Below are 18,165 nucleotides of genomic sequence, written 5' to 3' on the forward strand. Positions count from 1 at the left end.
ACTGCTTAGTTGTAGTCTAGCAGAGGCTCATCAACAATGGAGTGTCTCACAATTCACAGTGCACTCATCCAGCCCCTTTCATTTAATTTTTGTCCGTTTTGGTGTGTGGCACAAAGACCACAGGGAGCTGGTACCTTTGGTTTCTCTCCCATTTGCTGACTATGTAAGTGATAAAGTGAATCTTACAAGGGTTTGTGTGGCTTAACCAGCCAAATCTGTCAGCCTTGTGCTTGTGCTTGACAAAGCTGCTACAGTTAAAATGCCCTTTTAAAAGATAAACAGGGCCAGGTTAGGGGATAAGATAGACTCCCCAGGATCTGGTAGCACCTACGTGTTGGGTGAGAGCAGGGAGAATTAGGTTCCCCCCACATGCTCAGAGGCTGCGTGGTCTGGGTTAAAGGATATAAAAGGACTGCCCAGGATCCAACAGCATATGCTACCTGTTGATATACATTTGATAGTTAAGCAGCAGGAAGTAGGACTGAAACAAGCCACCTCATTGGTGCCTTAGCTGCCATTAAAAGTTCATTTGTGGCAAATGGCCACTTAAACCCAAAAGTCAAGTCACAGCAGTGCTTGCTGGTATGAGCAGCTTTGCGGCCTCCCCTAATTCTCTCCCTCCTTAACTTCAGCAACTTTAAGAGAAGAAACTTCCATTAACTTCCAGTATGACAGTATAAGGAGACCGGCAGACCCACTCCCCAGTGAAACCGGTGAAAATTATTTTTCAGAAGAAATTAAAGTCTCTGGAAGTATTCCTAAGGGCAAACAGCAAGCCAAAAGTATTCAAGAAAATCTAAAAACTGGGTAAGAATCTCTAGTGTTCGAACTGAGAACAGCTCCCTTATTCCCTTCACCCAATTTAGAAAGGAGACTCCACTGCAGACTGGGATAGCCAGTTCCCTCCTCCCAGCTCCCAGTTGCAGGGCTTTCTTCCCAGAAGGAGCAGGACTTCAGCATTTCTCATCCTGCCCCCGGCTACCTGTTGCTGAGGCTAACTAAGTCCCAGGCAAACGCAGTTGCCAGGCAGGGGTTCCCATCTCCCATCCAGCTTTCACTCATAGGATGGAGGCTCTAAATTTGGCATGGTGCCCTGAGAATACTGGGTCCCTGATAACCCTTGCCCCAGTTCATGAGGTGGAGGTTCCACACCAGGAAAGGCAAGCTGAAAGGCCCTTAAGCGACTGCCCCCTCCTCCACTGACTGTTGGACTCCTGGGAGTGTCTCTCAGAGAGAAGCTTGTCATTGTCCCTATCCTCCGTCCAAAGGCCTGGCTCAGAGATTTTGCCTAGGGGGAGAAACAAACTAGGAAACAGTTAGCTCCTAACCTCTCCCCAGAAGAACTGACTTCATTTGCAACAGAACGTGAAGTTCAAGCCTAAGGGCACTTGTAAAAATGATAGTGATTGTGGCGAAAGCCAATTTGTTGACTGAGTGAATAGCCAGAACAATCTTGAAAAAGAGCAAAGGAGGAGGAACACAATTCAAGATTTCAAAATTATACAAAACAATGATAATCAGGACAATTTGCTACTGTCCCAAGGATAGACATATAGATCATTGGAATAAATTGGGAGTCCAGAAATAAGCACACACATCTGTGGTCAACTTATTATCAATAAAGTCGTCAAGACTATTGAATAGGGAAAGAATAGTATTTTCAACAACTGGTGTTTGGACAATTGGATATCCACATGCAATAGAATAAAGTTGGACCTCTATGCCACACCATATTCAAATATGAACTCAAAATGTTTCAAAGACCTAAATGTAAGAACTAAAATGATAAAAAAAAAACTCAGAAGAAAACAGCAGTAAATCTTCATGACCTTGGTTTTGGCAATAAATTTTTTGCTGTGACACCAAAAGCACAAGCAACAAAACAAAAAGATAAATTGGATTTCATGAAAATTAAAACTTTTTTGTACATCAAAGGACATTATGAAAAAGTGAAAAGACAATCAAGAGAGTGAGAAAAAAATATCTGCAAATCATATAAGAGTCTAGTATCCAGAATAAAGGATTTTGGCCTCTCTCTCTTCTCTCTCTCTCTCTCTCTCTCTCTCTCTCTCTCTCTCTCTCTCTCTCTCTCTCTCTCTCTCTCACATACACAGACACACCAGTTAAAAATGGGCAAAGGATCTGAATATACATTTCTCTGAAGTTACACAAACTGTCAATAAGCACATGGAAAGATCATCAGGGAAATGCAAATCCAAATCATGAGATACTACTTCAAACACACTAGAAAACAAAAGGATGATAATTCCAAGTGTTGATGAGGATATGTAGAAACTGTAATCCTTGTCACTGCCAAAGGTAATGTAAAATGGTGCAGCCAATTTAGACAATAGTCTGGTGGTTCCTCCAAAAGTTAAGCATAGAATATTACAATAAGAACCAGCAGCTCCACTCCTAGGTCTGTATCCCACAGAATTGAAAACAGGTATTTAGACAAAACGTTATACATGAATGCTCATAATGGAACTAGTCACAATAGCCAAAAGGTAGAAACAATGCAAGTGTCCATTAAATGTAACGGATAAACAAAAGTGGTCTATCCATACAGTGGAATATTATTCAGTCATAAAAAGGAGTGAATTACTGATACTACAACGTGGATGAACCTTGAAAACATTATGCTAAGTGAAAGAAACTACACACAAAAGGACATATATTGTATGATTCAGTTTATATGAAATGTCCGCAACAGGGAAATCCATAGAGACAGAAAGCAGATTAGTTGTTGCCAGGGGCTGAAGGGAGGGGGGATAAAGAGATGACAGCAAAAAGGTGTACTGGGTTTCTTCTTGGGGTGATAAAAGTATTCTAAAGTTTACTGTGGTGATGGTTGCACAACTCTATGACTATACTAAAAAGCATTGAATCGTCCACTTTAAGGGGGGAAATTTTATTGTATGTAAATTATGTAAAGTTGTTTATAGAAATGGAAAAAAAAAAGGAAAATCTTCCCTGCAGCTGCAGGTTGGCCTCTTCCTCTCAGTCCTGTACTCCCTAAGGTCCTAGCTGAGGGGATAAGATGTAGTATTTCTTTTTGTTAAAACAAAACAGGTCAGAAGCATGGTGGCATGAGAGATCCCCTTGCTCTTTCCCCTTGAAGTTACAAGTTGAATAGCTATAATTCAACAAAGGATTCCCTGCACAACACACAAACACGTCTGAGAGATGCACACATTGAAACATCTGAAGGTGGGCGAACTGGGGCAAACAGGAGGAGGGAAGAGATAAGTGCAGAGACAGGGTCCGTGGGATGCAGCCTGGACCTCACTGTGGTCTTGGAAAAGGGGAGGATACAGACTTCAGGTGCATTATCTGTGGCACTGAGCATTCCTGCCTGAGTGACCAGCATATAATACGGCTAAACCCAGCAATCAAGGCAGAGACCAAATACAGAAGTGTGATAGCTGTGGTCTAGCAGCTGCCACTGTCAGACAGAAAACAAAGACACAGAGCCTGGCTGCCTTCCACCACCCTCCCAGAGCTTTCCTCCCTGCACCCTCCCAGAACTAGCTGCAGATACCAAAAGAAACAAGCAGTGAGTGTTGGGTTACAGATTAGAATGTCTATAGCCCTGAGAACTGGAGAAACAGTTCCTGAGCAGCAGACACACACTGTGGCTAATCCCAGTGACTAGGGTGGACATAAAGAGGCGAGGCAGCTGAAGTCTGGCAGTCTCCATTATTGGGAGGAGAACAAAACCACAAACACACCATCGGCCTCTCGGCCCACCCCTCCCTCGCCTTTCACAGCTGATCCCAGTTGGGGCACCTGGAACAGCTCAGACAACTCAGCACTGCATCTGGCTGCAGGGGAAGCACTGGGATTTCATGGGTTCAAACTCCATGGCCCACCACATTCTTCCACAGGGGTGGTGCCCTAAGACCAAGGTGACCTGGCCACACAGGAGACACCCACATCCCCAGGGGATATAAGACATTTTACACCACCCTGCAGAGATCCAAGAAGCCAGAGCAGTGCAAGAGAAAATAAAAACGTTTGTGCTCCAGCTCCACCTACTGGAAAACAAAAGAAAGACCTCCTCTTATTAAGCAACTAAAGAGGTATAACTCTTAAAAAACAAATAAATAAAAAGCAGAGTTCATTCCGATAAATGCCTAGGCAAAGAAATAATCCATTCAACACCATGAACAACTAAGATATCAAGCAGCTCAGAAAATGAAAAATCTCCAAAAATATAAAGTTAAAGACATGGAAATATGTGATGTAAATGACAGAATTCAAGATTACAGTTCTCATAAAACACAACAAGATGCAATAAAATTCAGATAGGCAGTTTAATGAACTCAGAAATAAAATCAACGAACAAAAGGAATACTTTACCAAAGAGATTGACACTTTATAATGGAACCAAACAGAAATTCTGGAGCTGAAGACTTCAATAAAAGAGATGAAGAATGAAATAGTGAGCTTAAGAAATAGAGTTGACCAGCTGGAGGAAAGAATTAGTGATATTAAAGATAGAAATCTGGAAATGACCTAGGTGGAAGAAGAGAGAAAATTGAGAGTAAAAAAAAAAAAGAGAAAAGGAAAGAACTCTACAAGAACTGAGTCCATCAAAGAGCAATATAAGAATAATGGGTATACCAGAAGGAGAAGAGAGGGAAAAGGCCACAGAGAGCCTGTTCAATCAAATAGTCGATCAGAATTTCAATTTCCCAAACCTATGGAAAGAACTGGATCCTCGAATCCAAGAAGAAAACAGAACACCTGCCATATTTCCTCATGTATAAGACACACCTTAATTTTGGGGCCCAAAATTTGGGGGAAAAAATGTATTACATAAAGTTATTGAACTCAAGTTTTATTCATCATAAAATTCATACAACTCCTCATTGCGGGAAATGCAAGTAAAAAAACTACAACTACTGTATAAGACGCACCCAGTTTTCAGACTCCAAATTTTTCGAAAAAGGGTGCGTCTTATGCATGGGGAAATACGGTAATTACCTAAATCCAGAGCGATCTTCTCCAAGGCACATTATATGAAAACTGTAAAAAATTAATGACAAAGAATTCTGAAGGAGCCAGGGAAAAGAAGACGGTAACCTATAAAGGAAATCCCATTATATTATCATCAGATTTTTCAGCAGAAACTATAAGCTAGGAGGGAGTGGAAACAAAAATTTCCTTAGATAGATGATTGGATAGAGAAGATGTGGTACATATATACAGTGTAATATTACTTGACCATAAGAAGAGATGAAATACTGCCATTTGCGACAACATGGATGGATCTTGAGATTATTGTGCTAACTGAAATAAGTCAGACAGAAAAAGTTGAGAACCATATGACTTCACTCATATGGGTATAAAACTGAAAGCAAAAAACCAAAGAAGACAAAGGAACAAAAACCTCAGACACTGACACATTTTAGTTGTTACCAGAGGGTAAGGGGAGAGGGGCAGGTAGAACAGGGTAAAGGGGGTCAAATATATGGTGATGGAAGGAGATTTGACTTGGAGTGGTAAACACACAATGTAATGTATAGATGATGTATTACAGAATTGTGCACTTGAAACCTATAAATTTTATTAACAAATGTCACCCCAATACATTTAATTTAAAAAACCTTCCAACAAAGAACATCCCACAACCAGATGGCTTCATGGGTAAATTGTACAAAACATTTAAAGGAGAATTAATACCAGTCTTTCTCAAGCTCTTCTAAAAAATTAGAGGTGGAAACACATCCAAATTCATTTGATAAGGCCGGCATTACCCTCATAACCAAAGCCAGAAAAGGACTACAAGGAAAGAAAATTACAGGCCAATATCCCTAATGAATATAGATACAAATATCCTCAACAAAATACTAGCAAACCAGATTCAACAGCACAAAAAAGGATTGTATAACATGATCAAGTGGGATTTATCTCTGGGATGTAAGAATAGTTAAACATACATATGCAAATCAATTAATGTGATTCACCACATTAACAGAATGAAGGCTGCAAACCATATCATCACCTCAATAAATGCAGAAAAAGCATTTGACAAAATCCAAAATCTTTTCATGATAAAAGTCTATGAATGTAACTCAGCATAATGTAATCCATATACAACAAGCCCATAGCTAACATCGCCCTCAATGGTGAAAGTTGAAGGCTTTTTCTGAAAGGTCAGAAGTATGACAGGTGCCTACTCTCACCAGTTCTATTTAACATAACACTGGTAGTTCTAGGCAGAACAAATTGGCAAGGAAAAAAGAAAAGTCATCCAAATTGGAAGGAAGTAAAATTAGTCTGTTTCCAGATGTGATGGTCTTATATGTAGAAAACTTTAAACACTTCACACACACACAAAAAAAAAGAATAAACAAATTCAGTAAAGTTGCAGGATGCAAAATCAACAGACAAAAACCAGTTACATTTTTATACACTAATAATGAACTGTCTGAAAAAGAAATTAAGAAAACATTCTCATATACAATAACATCAGAAACAAAATACTCCCGAATAATTTTAACAAATGAGGGTAAAGATCTGTACAATGGAAAGTAAGATATTGATTAAATAATTTGAAGAGACACAAATAAATGAAAACATATCCTGGATTGGAAGAATATTGCTGAAATGTTCATACTACTTACAGTGATCTACAGATTCAATGCAATCCCTATCAAAATTCCAATAGCATTTTTCACAAAAATAGAAAAAAACAATTCTAAAATTCATATGGAAGCACAAAGACCCCATATAGCCAAAGCAACCCTGAGCAAGAAAAACAAAGCAGGAGGCTTCCTGATTTTAAATGACATTACAAAACTCTAGTTATGAAAACACTGTGATACTGGCATAAAAACAGACTCATAGACTGATGGAATAAAATAGAGAGCCCAAGAATAAACCCATACATACACAGTTAGCTAATGTTTGACAAAGTCACCAATAATAAACAATGGGGAAGAGATAGTTTTCAATAAAGGGTGTTGGGAAAACTAGATATTTGCATGCAAAAGAATGACATTTGACTCTTATCTTTACACCATACATAAAATTGACTTGAAATGTACTAAAGACTTAAATGTAAGACCTGCATCCATCAAACTCCTAGAAGAAAACAAAGGGGAAAAGCTCCTTGACACTGGTCTTGGTAATAAGTTTTTTTGGATATGAAACCAAAAGTACAGACAACAAAAGCAAAGATCAACAAGTGAGACTACGTCAAACTAAAAAGCCTCTGTGCAGCTATTAAAACCATCAGCAAAATGAAAACACAACTTATGGAATGTGAGAAAATTTTTGCAAACCATATATCTGATAAGTGGTTAGTGTCCAAAATATGTAAGGAAGTCATACAACTCAATAGCAAAAGAGAAAATAATCCAATTTAAAAACGGGCAAAGGACCTGAATAAACCTTTTTCTATAAAGACATACAAATGACCAACAGGTATATTCAAAGGTGCTCAACATCACTAATCCTCAGGGAAATGGAAATCAAAACCACAGTGAGATATCACCTCACACCTGTTAGGAACGCTATTATAAGAAAGACGAGATAACAAGCATTGGTCGATAAAAAACTCTTGTACACTGTTGATAGGAATGTAAATTAGTATAGTCATTATGGAAAACAGTATGGAGATTCTTCAAAAAATTAAAAAACTTCTCCCATTCAAGTACTAACTAGGCCCAACTCTGCTTAGCTTCCCAGGTCAGATGAGATAGGGCACATTCAACGTAGTTAAAAAGCACTTCTGAATATTTATCTAAAGAAATCTGAAACATGAATTCAGAAAGACATATGCACCCCTATGTTCACTGCAGCATTATTTACAATAGCCAAGATATGGAAGCAACCTAAGTGCCCATCAATAGACGACTGGATAAAGAAGAGGTGGTACATATACACAATGAAATATTACTCAGTCATAAAAAAGAATGAAGTATTACCATTTCCAACAACATGGATGGACTTAGAGGGTATTATGCTAAGGGAAATAAGTCAGAGAAAGACAAATACCATATGATTTCACTTATACAGGATCGGACAATTAAGTTTGTGAACTCATCCTAGAAAAAGTGCTACATACTTCATTGCTGAATATCACTATGGTCACCTTCGAAGTACTCCCCTTGGGAAGAAATGCAATAGCTCCAGTGCCTAGTCCACCCTTCAAAACAATTTTGGAACTATTTTTCTGGAATGGCCATCAGAGCTGTCGTCGTCTTACCCTTGATGTCCTGAATGCCATCCAAATGTCTTCCTTTCAATATTTCCTTTATCTTTGAGTAAATAAAGAAGTCATTGGGGGCCAGATCAGGTGAGTAGGAAGGCTGTTCCAATACAGTTACTTGTTTACTGGTTAAAAACTCCCTCACAGACAGAGCCGTGTGAGCTGGTGCATTGTCATGATGCAAGAGCCATGAACTGTTGGTGACAAGTTCAGGTCGTCTCACTTTTTCATGCAGGCTTCTCAGCACTTCCAAATGGTAAACTTGGTTAACTGTTTGTCCAATTGGTACAAATTGATAATGAATAATCCTTTTGATATCAAAAAAGGTTAGCAACATTTTGCAACAAGTTCATGAACTTAATTGTAAGACCTCGTATGTATGTGAAATCTAAGAAACAAAAGTAATGAACAGACAAAATAGAAGCAGACAATAAACTGATGGTGGCCAGATGGGAAGGGTGGTGACAAAGGGTAAGGGATTAAGAAGTACAAATTGGTAGTTACAAAACAGTCATTGTAAAGTAAAGTAAAGCATAGGGAATAATATTGTAATAACAATGTATGGTGTCAGATGGCTACTAGATTTATTGGGGGGACCACCTTGATAAGTTATATAAATGTCTAACCACTGTGCTATACATCTGAAACAATGAAATATTGAATTTCAACTGTACTTGAAAAAAAAAGTTAAAAAACTTTAGTATTCTTTAAAGGAACACATCAAAACACAGCACTATTTTAATAAAGTAAAATTAACAATATCTGGCCTCCATAAAAAATTACTAGGTAAAGAAGAAGAAAAATGTGACCCATACACAAGAGAAAAATAGTCAATAGAAATGGAGCCAGAATTATCAAAGATGAAGGAATTAGCAAACAATCATTTAAAAATAACCATTATAACTATTATGAATACACTTAAGGATCTAAAGGGAAATGTATACATAATGGGGAGAGCAATGAAAGATAGAAAATAACCAAATGGAAGTTCTAGAGATGAACAATACAATATTAGAAACACAACCTGTCCTGGATGGGATTAGCTGAAGATTATGAGACTCTGAAAAAGAAAACATTGGTGAACTTGAAGTCATAGCGAAAGAAACTCTCCAACCTGAAGCATAGTGGGGGAAAGGCTATAAAAAATGAAAATGGATGGAACCTCAGTCACTTGTGATACAATATCAAGAATTGTAATACACATTTAATTGAAATACTGTAACCAACTGTAGAAAAATATGCATCTTTTCAAGGGTACATAGAACATGTACCTTGATAGAGCATATTCTGTGCCATAAAGTGACTCAACAAATTTTAATAGATTGAGATCGTAAGAAAACGTTCTTTGAAAACAAAAGCAGTGGTTAACTGTACATGCCTATTTTATTAAAAAAGAAGAATCTCGAGTAACTAAGCTAATCTACCTTAAGAAACCTGAAAATAAAGATCAAAAGAAAGTGAAAGCAAGTAGAAGGCAGGAAATAAGAAAGATAAGAGCAGAAATCAATGAAACAGAAATCAAGATATAGAGAAAATCAATGAGACTTAAAGGTGATTCTTTGAGAAGATAAATAAAATTGATGACTCTCTAGCCAGACCTATCAAGATAAAAAAAGAGAAGACCTTATACATTACTGATATCAGGAATGACAGGGGTAACATCACTACAGATTCCACAGGTATTAAAAGGATAATAAAGGAGTATTATTAAATGGCTTTGTGGACTTCTGTATCTGATGCTGAATGAAGGGTAGGAGGACATGACCTCAGGCGGGACAAAGCCCCCATAATGTGACTGAAGCCTTCCTAAAAATGTCACATTAAGGATTTCCAAAGTACTGTCACAGGACCCCTTAATTTCCAAGATTTGTAGCTATCCAGACTTTTCATCTGGAGCCTCCAATGAGTCCACCTTCCTCATACTATTCATTCACTGGTGTTTGTTTATTTTGTTACCCAGTGTGTACTGTGCACAGGGTCCGCATTTGCCCCTCTGCAGATGCCCCGCCCCAAGCTCGATGGGGTCCTCGGCCATCTTTTCCCAGCATTCTTGGAGAGGCCCCGTTCTGGGACCCGCGCCAATCTTTTCCCAGCATTTTTGAAGAGGCCCCGCGGCTCGTCACTTCAAATCCCACCTCATAATGCTGTAGGTCTGCGTCAGGCTGTGAGCAAAGGTCATCTGGTGAAAGCTACCTGAAGCCAGGCCTTCTGTCACCTCGGGCGTCCCATCTGTCATCAGGGGTGCCGGTCTGTTGATCAGTCCGCTGGTCTGGAAGGGCAGGGCCTACACTCCGCAGCCATCACCCTCGTGGCTGGTGGTCTACAACGCAGACATGGGATCATCTGTGTCCAAATCTGCCCTTGGGGCGACCACCAATGAGCCCAAAGAACCAAAGCCAGAACACCTAGCGGGTGAGTAGGAGGTCTGGTGTAGGCCGCTCAAACGGCCATCATGGCCTAAGTGCCCCTATTAGTGGCATCCCACTCCCCTCCCTGTCCCCACCGCCCAGCCCTTCTCTCCCTCCTCCCGGCTGCATAACAGGGAAGATTGAATTTTCACTTATAGTAATCTTTGATTGAGTCTACAAGAGAACCACTGGACTTTTAAACTCCAAACTATTTATTTTTAAGTTATTGAAATAACATAGGACACAGGGGTGGTGGAATAACAAGGCTTCTGAGAAGGGTCTCAATTCTAAAGTCCACCCCACCTCCCCTATCAATCATGACAGTCAGCAAGTCTTTTGAAATAAAGGAAGGAAACGTCCATCAAACAGGTCGTCCTATAGGTAGTCCTAACCTGAGGTCCATGAACAGGCTTAGAGTGTCCACAGCAACATTTTTTGTGCTCCTGTGTATGTTTCCAAGGCAAAGACTTTTTATTCTTAAACTTAGCTTTTGTTCAAAGACAGAATAGACTCCCAGTATCTCCCCAATCCCTGCTGTTTGACTTCATTGTGAGCAGTGACTTTACAAATAATTTGTGCTGTTGGCAATATACATAATCATACCACTATTGAAACCTTCATAGATGACTTACTCTTTTGATCACTTTTTTATTTTTGTATTTTGCTTTAAAGCTATCAATGGAGTTAATATGTATTAATTGCCTTGTGAAGTATTATCATCATGACAATGTACATGTATTTCAACAACGAACAGTTCACTAAGTTTAACAGAGATTAATTTCCTTTATATACCGAGGGTGCCAAAAAATGTATACAAGTGGACACTTCGGTCAACGTTGCTCAAGCAGTAGTTCGCTGTAATCAGAAGTGTCTGGACACTGATAGTAACCACTTTGAGCACCTCTTGTAATTGCAGAAGTCAAACGTGACTTGTATTCATTTTTTGTTATCGGTTTATATTATTACAATATTAATACAGTTTTCTTAAAATTTCTTAACATTTCTGGGGCACCATCTGTATATTTTTTGAAAGTTTGCCGAACGTTATTCTGTGCAGGCTCCGTGCTAGTTTCTGGTGCAATATATATTATCCATCCATGGATGGTTATGTAATATGTGCCAAAATTGAATATGTGCCAAGATCGAAAGGAGAAGCAGTAGTTATTTATAAGAAAGATGCAACCTAACAAGGGCATTGGGGTCAGTAGCACGATAGCCCAAATGTTCAGTTCAACAGCTGAAATCATGGGAAAGCAGAAACAAAAAAACTAAAGAAAAAAGGAATGAAGCAGAGTTTGAGATAAAAAAATATGAGAGAATCTCATTGTTCATAACCTTCAACTTGGCACAACAACTAGCATGTGTCAGGCATTGACGCTGAATAATTGAATCTGGGTATACAGTTAGTCAGCCTATTGCTGCAATCCGCTAGTATATTTGTTAAGCACGCTCCTTAGTCCCTACTCTCGTGCTATGCATGTGAAGATGCCGATGAATGAATAAGTGGTAGGGGTGGAGTTTTATAATGATAATTTATAGTTTTGAAAGCAAAAAAGATTTTGAACTGATAAACAACAGTGAATCACTGCATGTTCTTGAATGGGAAAATGAAACGATGAAAATTAGCTTTTGAGGGGCCATATGAAGTAAATTGATGAATGGTTATAACTCTGAAGTCAGACATTGGGAAGCTGTTGCAGTAAACAGGTACAAGGTTATGGGGAAGTGGACTCAAGAAGAAGCAATAATGGATTGAAGGATGCAAACAAAATGGTCAGATGTGGGGTGACACTACAAGGAAAGCTCCTGCCTGAGCCTTCGTGACATGATACTCTTCTTGAGAGAGGCAGTATGGCATAATGATTAATATATGGGTCTCCAAGGTCAAACAAATCTGATTTCAAATCCCAGCCCTGCCACTTAACTACCTGTATGTCCTTAGGGATGTTACTTACCTTCTTGAGTCCTTTTCATTTAATAAGTATTTACCATAACCTGTTATGTGCCAACTACTGTGCTGGGTCTTGGGGAGACGATGGTGACCAAAATGGACACAGTCCCTACCCTCATCAAGTATACAGAACATAGGGCTGGCTGAGTGGCGTGTTGGTTAAGAGTTGGCTTGGGACGCCAGCTCTGAACAGCAGGGCCCATGTTCGGATCCCACATGAGGGCCAGTGACGCTGTGCCCTCTACAGCTAAGATGGTGAACAATAGCTCGACCTGGAGCTGGGCTGCTGTGAGTTGCCAGCCACGGCGCAGGCTGCAGCCCCTGCTGCAGTGGAGCTCCTGTAAGCGACCGTGTGTGGCCGGCAGCCAGCGTGAGTGGCCATCTAATGGCCGGTGAACAACTGCCTCACCCTGGAAGAGCACAATGATAACAGCAACATGGGCTAGTGAAGCGACGTCCTCCACAACTAGACTGAAGAACAAAAGGACAGCAACTTGTTGGTTCCCCTCCCCCAGTTCCCCAATAAAATGTTAAAAAAAAGAAAGTATACAGAACATAGGGTAGACAGGTATTCAATATCACGTAACATATATCATTGCAAATTGTAATACTTGTTAACGAAAATGTTTTGGATTCTTCCCTTTGTCACTTCTCTGAGATTTGCTTGCATCTGTATTTAAGTCAAAGTTAGCAATTTTGGTTTTGAAAATTCTTTCAGTCTGCATTTTAACACTTGTCACTGTCTCTGGTTTAGATCTAATACAGTACATAAATGAAACAAATAAGAGTGTTAAACACCTGGTCAATCTTCTTTTTGAGAAAACTGGGAGCGGAAGCTGGGTGGTGGTGTTCAAAGCGCTGGTTACTGTGCATCACCTTATGGTTCATGGAAATGAGGTGAGCATGGTGTATACTCAAATGGTAGGCACTTCCTTCTTTCTTGTACAAAGGACTCTCAGTACACGACTGCAAAATGTTTTTGGTTTGGCAAAGCCTTACCACCTTTTACTTTCAATAGTGACAAGTGGGGGAAGTGAGTAGCAGTGGGTATTTAAAAACTGATTTTTCCATATGTGTATATCTTTGCAACCAGTATTTGAGGTATACTATTTTAACCACTAGATAATAGAGTGGATATTACACTCAATTCTTTAGATAATTTAGACCAAAAAATGAAAGTCCTCAAAAATGTCCTCCTGCATAACTGCTTTACTTTACCAGGAGAAACTGGATACCTGAGTGTATTACATCATCACCTGTCCACATCTCCCCACATGCAAACACTCTGTATTTTACAGAACAACTGAAATGTTCTATAACATTAAATTACTTATTATTTTCAATTTCAAATTAACATTTTGTCTCAGTAAGCTTTGCATTACAAAATTAGGATTTAGAAATTGACTGGATTTTGAAACTTACTATAAAGCAACAGTGATCACACAGAATGGTATTGGTAAAAATAGAATATATATATATATATATATATATATATATATATACACACATATATAAATGGAGTGTAATAGAGGCTCACAAGTAGAACTGTACTTATGTGGGAGCTTGGTGGCACTAAATATGTGGGGAAAAGTACAGAATTTAAAATAAAGCCTTTTGGTACAAGAACATCCCTATGGAAAAAATTGAATGAGATCTTTATCTTATCCCATATGCAAAAATAAACTCCTCATGAATGAAATGCCTCTAAATGCAAAATACTAATTTTTAAAATTGAAGAAAATGTAGGAGAACATGCTTATGACATTTGAGGAGGAAAGATACCATAAAGTTGGAATAAGATTCTATATATTACAGACAAAAGATTAATATTCAGAATACATTATCAGTAAGAAAAATGCAGTACAATGGAATAATGAACAAAAGAAATGAACAGAGAGTTCCCAGCAAAATAAACCAGAATGGCTGATAACCATCTGAGAACATGCTCAGATAAGCAAAATTTAAAATGCAAGATGGTATCAAGAGTTGTGAAGACCTTGAGGAAATGGGAACTGACATACTGGTAGATGACATGCAAATATTAGTTGCTGCAGTTTATCACTGAGAGGAGAGCACTGAGACATGGTTAGTAAAACTGAAAATTCCCAGCCCAGTGATCCAGCAAATCCATGACTCATAGCGTATTTACAATATTTAGAAAGTAGAAATCACCTAAATTCCCATCTGTAGGAAACAGATAACTAAAATGAGGTGTATTTATACAATGAAATACTGTATGATATTAAATGGGATGTATACCAAAAAGGCTATATCTCAGAAAAGATGCTAATAGAGGAAGCAAGTTACAGAATGATAGAGTGCAGTATCATTTATATAAATTTTAAAAAGGCACACAATGTTTTCCCATGCGACAAATGTATTAATATATGAAGCTAAAAAGAAAATAGACTGTAAAGATAGCATATTAAAATGAATGACACCTGTTACTTCCAGGTAGGAGAAGGAAATGGAACTTAGGGATAGGGCAAAGGACACTTTTAACTTTATCTGTAATCCTTTATTCCTCTTATTTTTAAAATAGACTTGAAGCTGATATGCCTAAAAGTTAGCAGTTCTCGTTTCTGGGTAGTGGGGTACACAGATGTATGAAATTATTCTTTTTAATTTTCTGCAAGTTAAATTATGAAGTAATTTACTATTAATTAAAATCATTCCCTCATTAATTAAATATTCTCAAAATCAAAAAGGAGGAATGGCAATCTAGAAAATCTTGGAGGAAAAGGGTGTGTATTCACATGAGCTTTAATGTTTAACCCCTTGTGTATTTGAGAGGCCTATAAACAGGAAAACACTGCAGGTCCTTAGACTGTGTACCCCAGGATATGATCCTGCTCACCTTAATGCTCCTGAAGTACATAGAAGCTATATGATAGAATTATGTCACAATGAAAAAATCATTAATGATCTCTATTTGTGGACAGAACCTGATTTTTGAATTTGGCTCATTTGTTTGACAGCGTTTTATCCAACATCTTGCATCTAGAAACTCTTTGTTCACTTTACACAACTTCCTGGATAAAAGTGTCATAGAAGGTAAGGTGATTCTTTTTTTTTTTCCTTTTATTGGGGAACAGTGCGTTTTTCCAAGACCCATCAGCTCCAAGTCAAGTAGTTGTTTCAATCTAGTTGTGGAGGCTGCAGCTCAGTGGCCCATGCAGGGATCGAACTGGCAACCTTGGTGTTATGAGCACTGCTCTCTAACCAACTGAGCTAAGTGGCCTCCCCAGTAAGGTTGATTCTTTGATGGAAATATTTCTATGTGGCAAGGAGGGAAAAGTTCTGAAAACCATGCCTGGTTAATAAAAGTGGTTCTAAATTATGAAGGGTGTGGTGTGTTGTACATTTGATGATGGTAGATAATTTCTCATTCATTGATACAACACATTGGAGTGCCTACTACTAAGAATATCAGAATATGCGGTGTGCTAGAGATGGAGGAAATGAACCCTCCAGCTCTTTACTCAGTAAGGCCTTCCTTGTTCAGACGAGTGAAAATTGTGGCACAACTTTCTGCCCCTTCTCTGCCTGCATTTTATCCTTTCCACTTCTCACCGACCAGCCATCTCTGTGTTTTTCTTTCCTTTGGCTTGTCTATCAATACCCTGTTGGAATGTAAGCTCCAGGAGGTCAGGGATTTTTGTCTGTTTTGTTCACTGCTGAACGTCCAGCATTTAGAAAGGTGTCTGGCTCGTAGTAGGCACTCAAAAATTGTTGAATGAATAAATAAATTGAATAAATGAATCAAGGTATGTTTGGAAGTTGAGTGGTGAGATGGCCTTTTTTTGTCCATTTCATCTATGTCGTGGAGGGCAAAGTCATTTGCTGCATGGAGGGAGAGTTGGGGAGGGATAGCTACGATAGGATGGGCAGTTTGAGGAAAACGCTAAGAATTTACAATAGTTTCTGTGGAAATGTGAAAGAAACTGATGAAGTTTAATTATTTCCTCTGTTTGGGAATGTCACCATCAACATGACATCCTGAAGTGATATCAAAGTTTTGAGGAGATAAGAAAATAATCTTTAACATAAAGTTGGAGGAAAGTTGAACTAATGATTAATAAAGGCCATTCTAGTTTTTGTGCCTCAAAGATATTGTTGAGGTATATGAGGGAATGTGGAATGATAAGTCTTTGCATTTATGGACATATATTATAAATGCTTAATATTGGTTAAATTCAAAATAATTAAAATATTTCATTTTTAGGCTATGCTATGTCAACTTTCATCAGACGATATAGCAGGTACTTGAATGAGAAGTCACTCGCATATAGAATGATAGCATCTGACATCACCAAAATCAAAAGAGGGTCAGTAAATATCATAAGTTTGTAAGGAAGAAATACCGAAATACATATGTGCTCTGATATGTGTAGTTGGTTAAAAACACAGCTGTATTTCAAGATGTTGATGTCTTGTGCTTCTCAAACTCTTAATCATTGATACTATGAATTTCTTTTGTCTTTTATAGGCTGGATGGTATGATGAGAACTATGAATACTAAAGAGCTGTTAAACACACTTCGAGTTATTCAAATTCAGTTCGATGCTCTTCTTAGTTTTAATGTAAGAGCTTTATAAATCTTTTTAAATATTGGCAAATGGCATTGTTTAAGTGTAGGTGGGGAAGGAATTTTTTTTAATTGTGGTGGTAATTGATTACACTTACTTGATTTCCAGGCAAATCCTGAGGAACTCAATAATGATATAGCACGTGCTGCTTTCATGCTCCTCTTTAAGGATTCTCTTCGCCTCTTTGCAGCCTATAATGAGGGCATCCTAAATCTGCTAGGTAGGCTAAAAAATAAACATTATGTGCTTTAAAAATAAGCCGGTACAAATAATTTATCAAAATCTTTTAAGTTTACATTTAGACTCACATTCGTTTTAGATTCAAAATCGAAGATCCTTGCAGGGTCATGTATAGTTTTAAATAATGAGACATTATATTGGGTTTTGTTTTGGTTAAAATTATTTGGTGAATTGCCCACAGAACTTTTCAATTTTTGTATAAGTGCTAACTGATATTTCTGGGAAATTTACCAGTAAATCAACATGGGTTGCCATATTTATACCTTACTTATGCAGTCCCACTCCACCAAGGTAAAAAACACAGTTCTGACTTTCCTAAGAAAATGTAGCCTATACCATAAGTAATTGTTATTGATTACTCTATAAGTGTGTATTTCTTAGTTTTTTCAGGAAATTTCTGTCATCATTTCACCCTAATGAGTGATTCTTTCACAGAAAGGGTTCTCCAAACTTCATTGATGAGAATTTGAGATTTTCTTATACTGGAGAAGTACCTGGTACATTTGTAGTTATAAAAAAGTAGGAAACACAGCCCCTTCCCTCAGAGAGCTTCACAGTGTTCAAAAAGATTACAGACTACGGGCCGGCCAAGTGGCACGATGGTTAAGAACTGGCTTGGCATGCCAGAGGACCCCGGGTCGGATCCCATGTATGAGGGTCAGTGACACTGCCCTCCACAGCTAAGATGCTGAACAACAGCTCAACCTGGAGCTGGGCTGCCGTGAGTCGCTGGCGACGGCGTAGGCTGCAGCCCCT

The 18,165-nt window shown here is 38.4% G+C and overlaps 1 protein-coding gene across 1 annotated transcript in view; it reads left to right on the plus strand.

The window, feature by feature from the left end:
- The first annotated feature begins 10,554 nt into the window (after positions 1-10,554).
- LOC109373609 (phosphatidylinositol-binding clathrin assembly protein-like) overlaps positions 10,555-18,165 on the plus strand; it is a 20,963-nt gene continuing 13,352 nt past the window's right edge. Inside the window, exons 1-6 of the mRNA XM_019627620.1 lie at positions 10,555-10,633; positions 13,335-13,477; positions 15,559-15,634; positions 16,806-16,908; positions 17,070-17,163; positions 17,278-17,389. Of these exons, the coding sequence (XP_019483165.1) occupies positions 10,555-10,633; positions 13,335-13,477; positions 15,559-15,634; positions 16,806-16,908; positions 17,070-17,163; positions 17,278-17,389 (607 nt within the window). The remainder of the gene's footprint in view (positions 10,634-13,334; positions 13,478-15,558; positions 15,635-16,805; positions 16,909-17,069; positions 17,164-17,277; positions 17,390-18,165) is intronic.

This window comes from Hipposideros armiger, unplaced genomic scaffold, assembly GCF_001890085.2.
Source record: "Hipposideros armiger isolate ML-2016 unplaced genomic scaffold, ASM189008v1 scaffold_738, whole genome shotgun sequence".
In the NCBI taxonomy this organism is placed as follows: domain Eukaryota; kingdom Metazoa; phylum Chordata; class Mammalia; order Chiroptera; family Hipposideridae; genus Hipposideros; species Hipposideros armiger.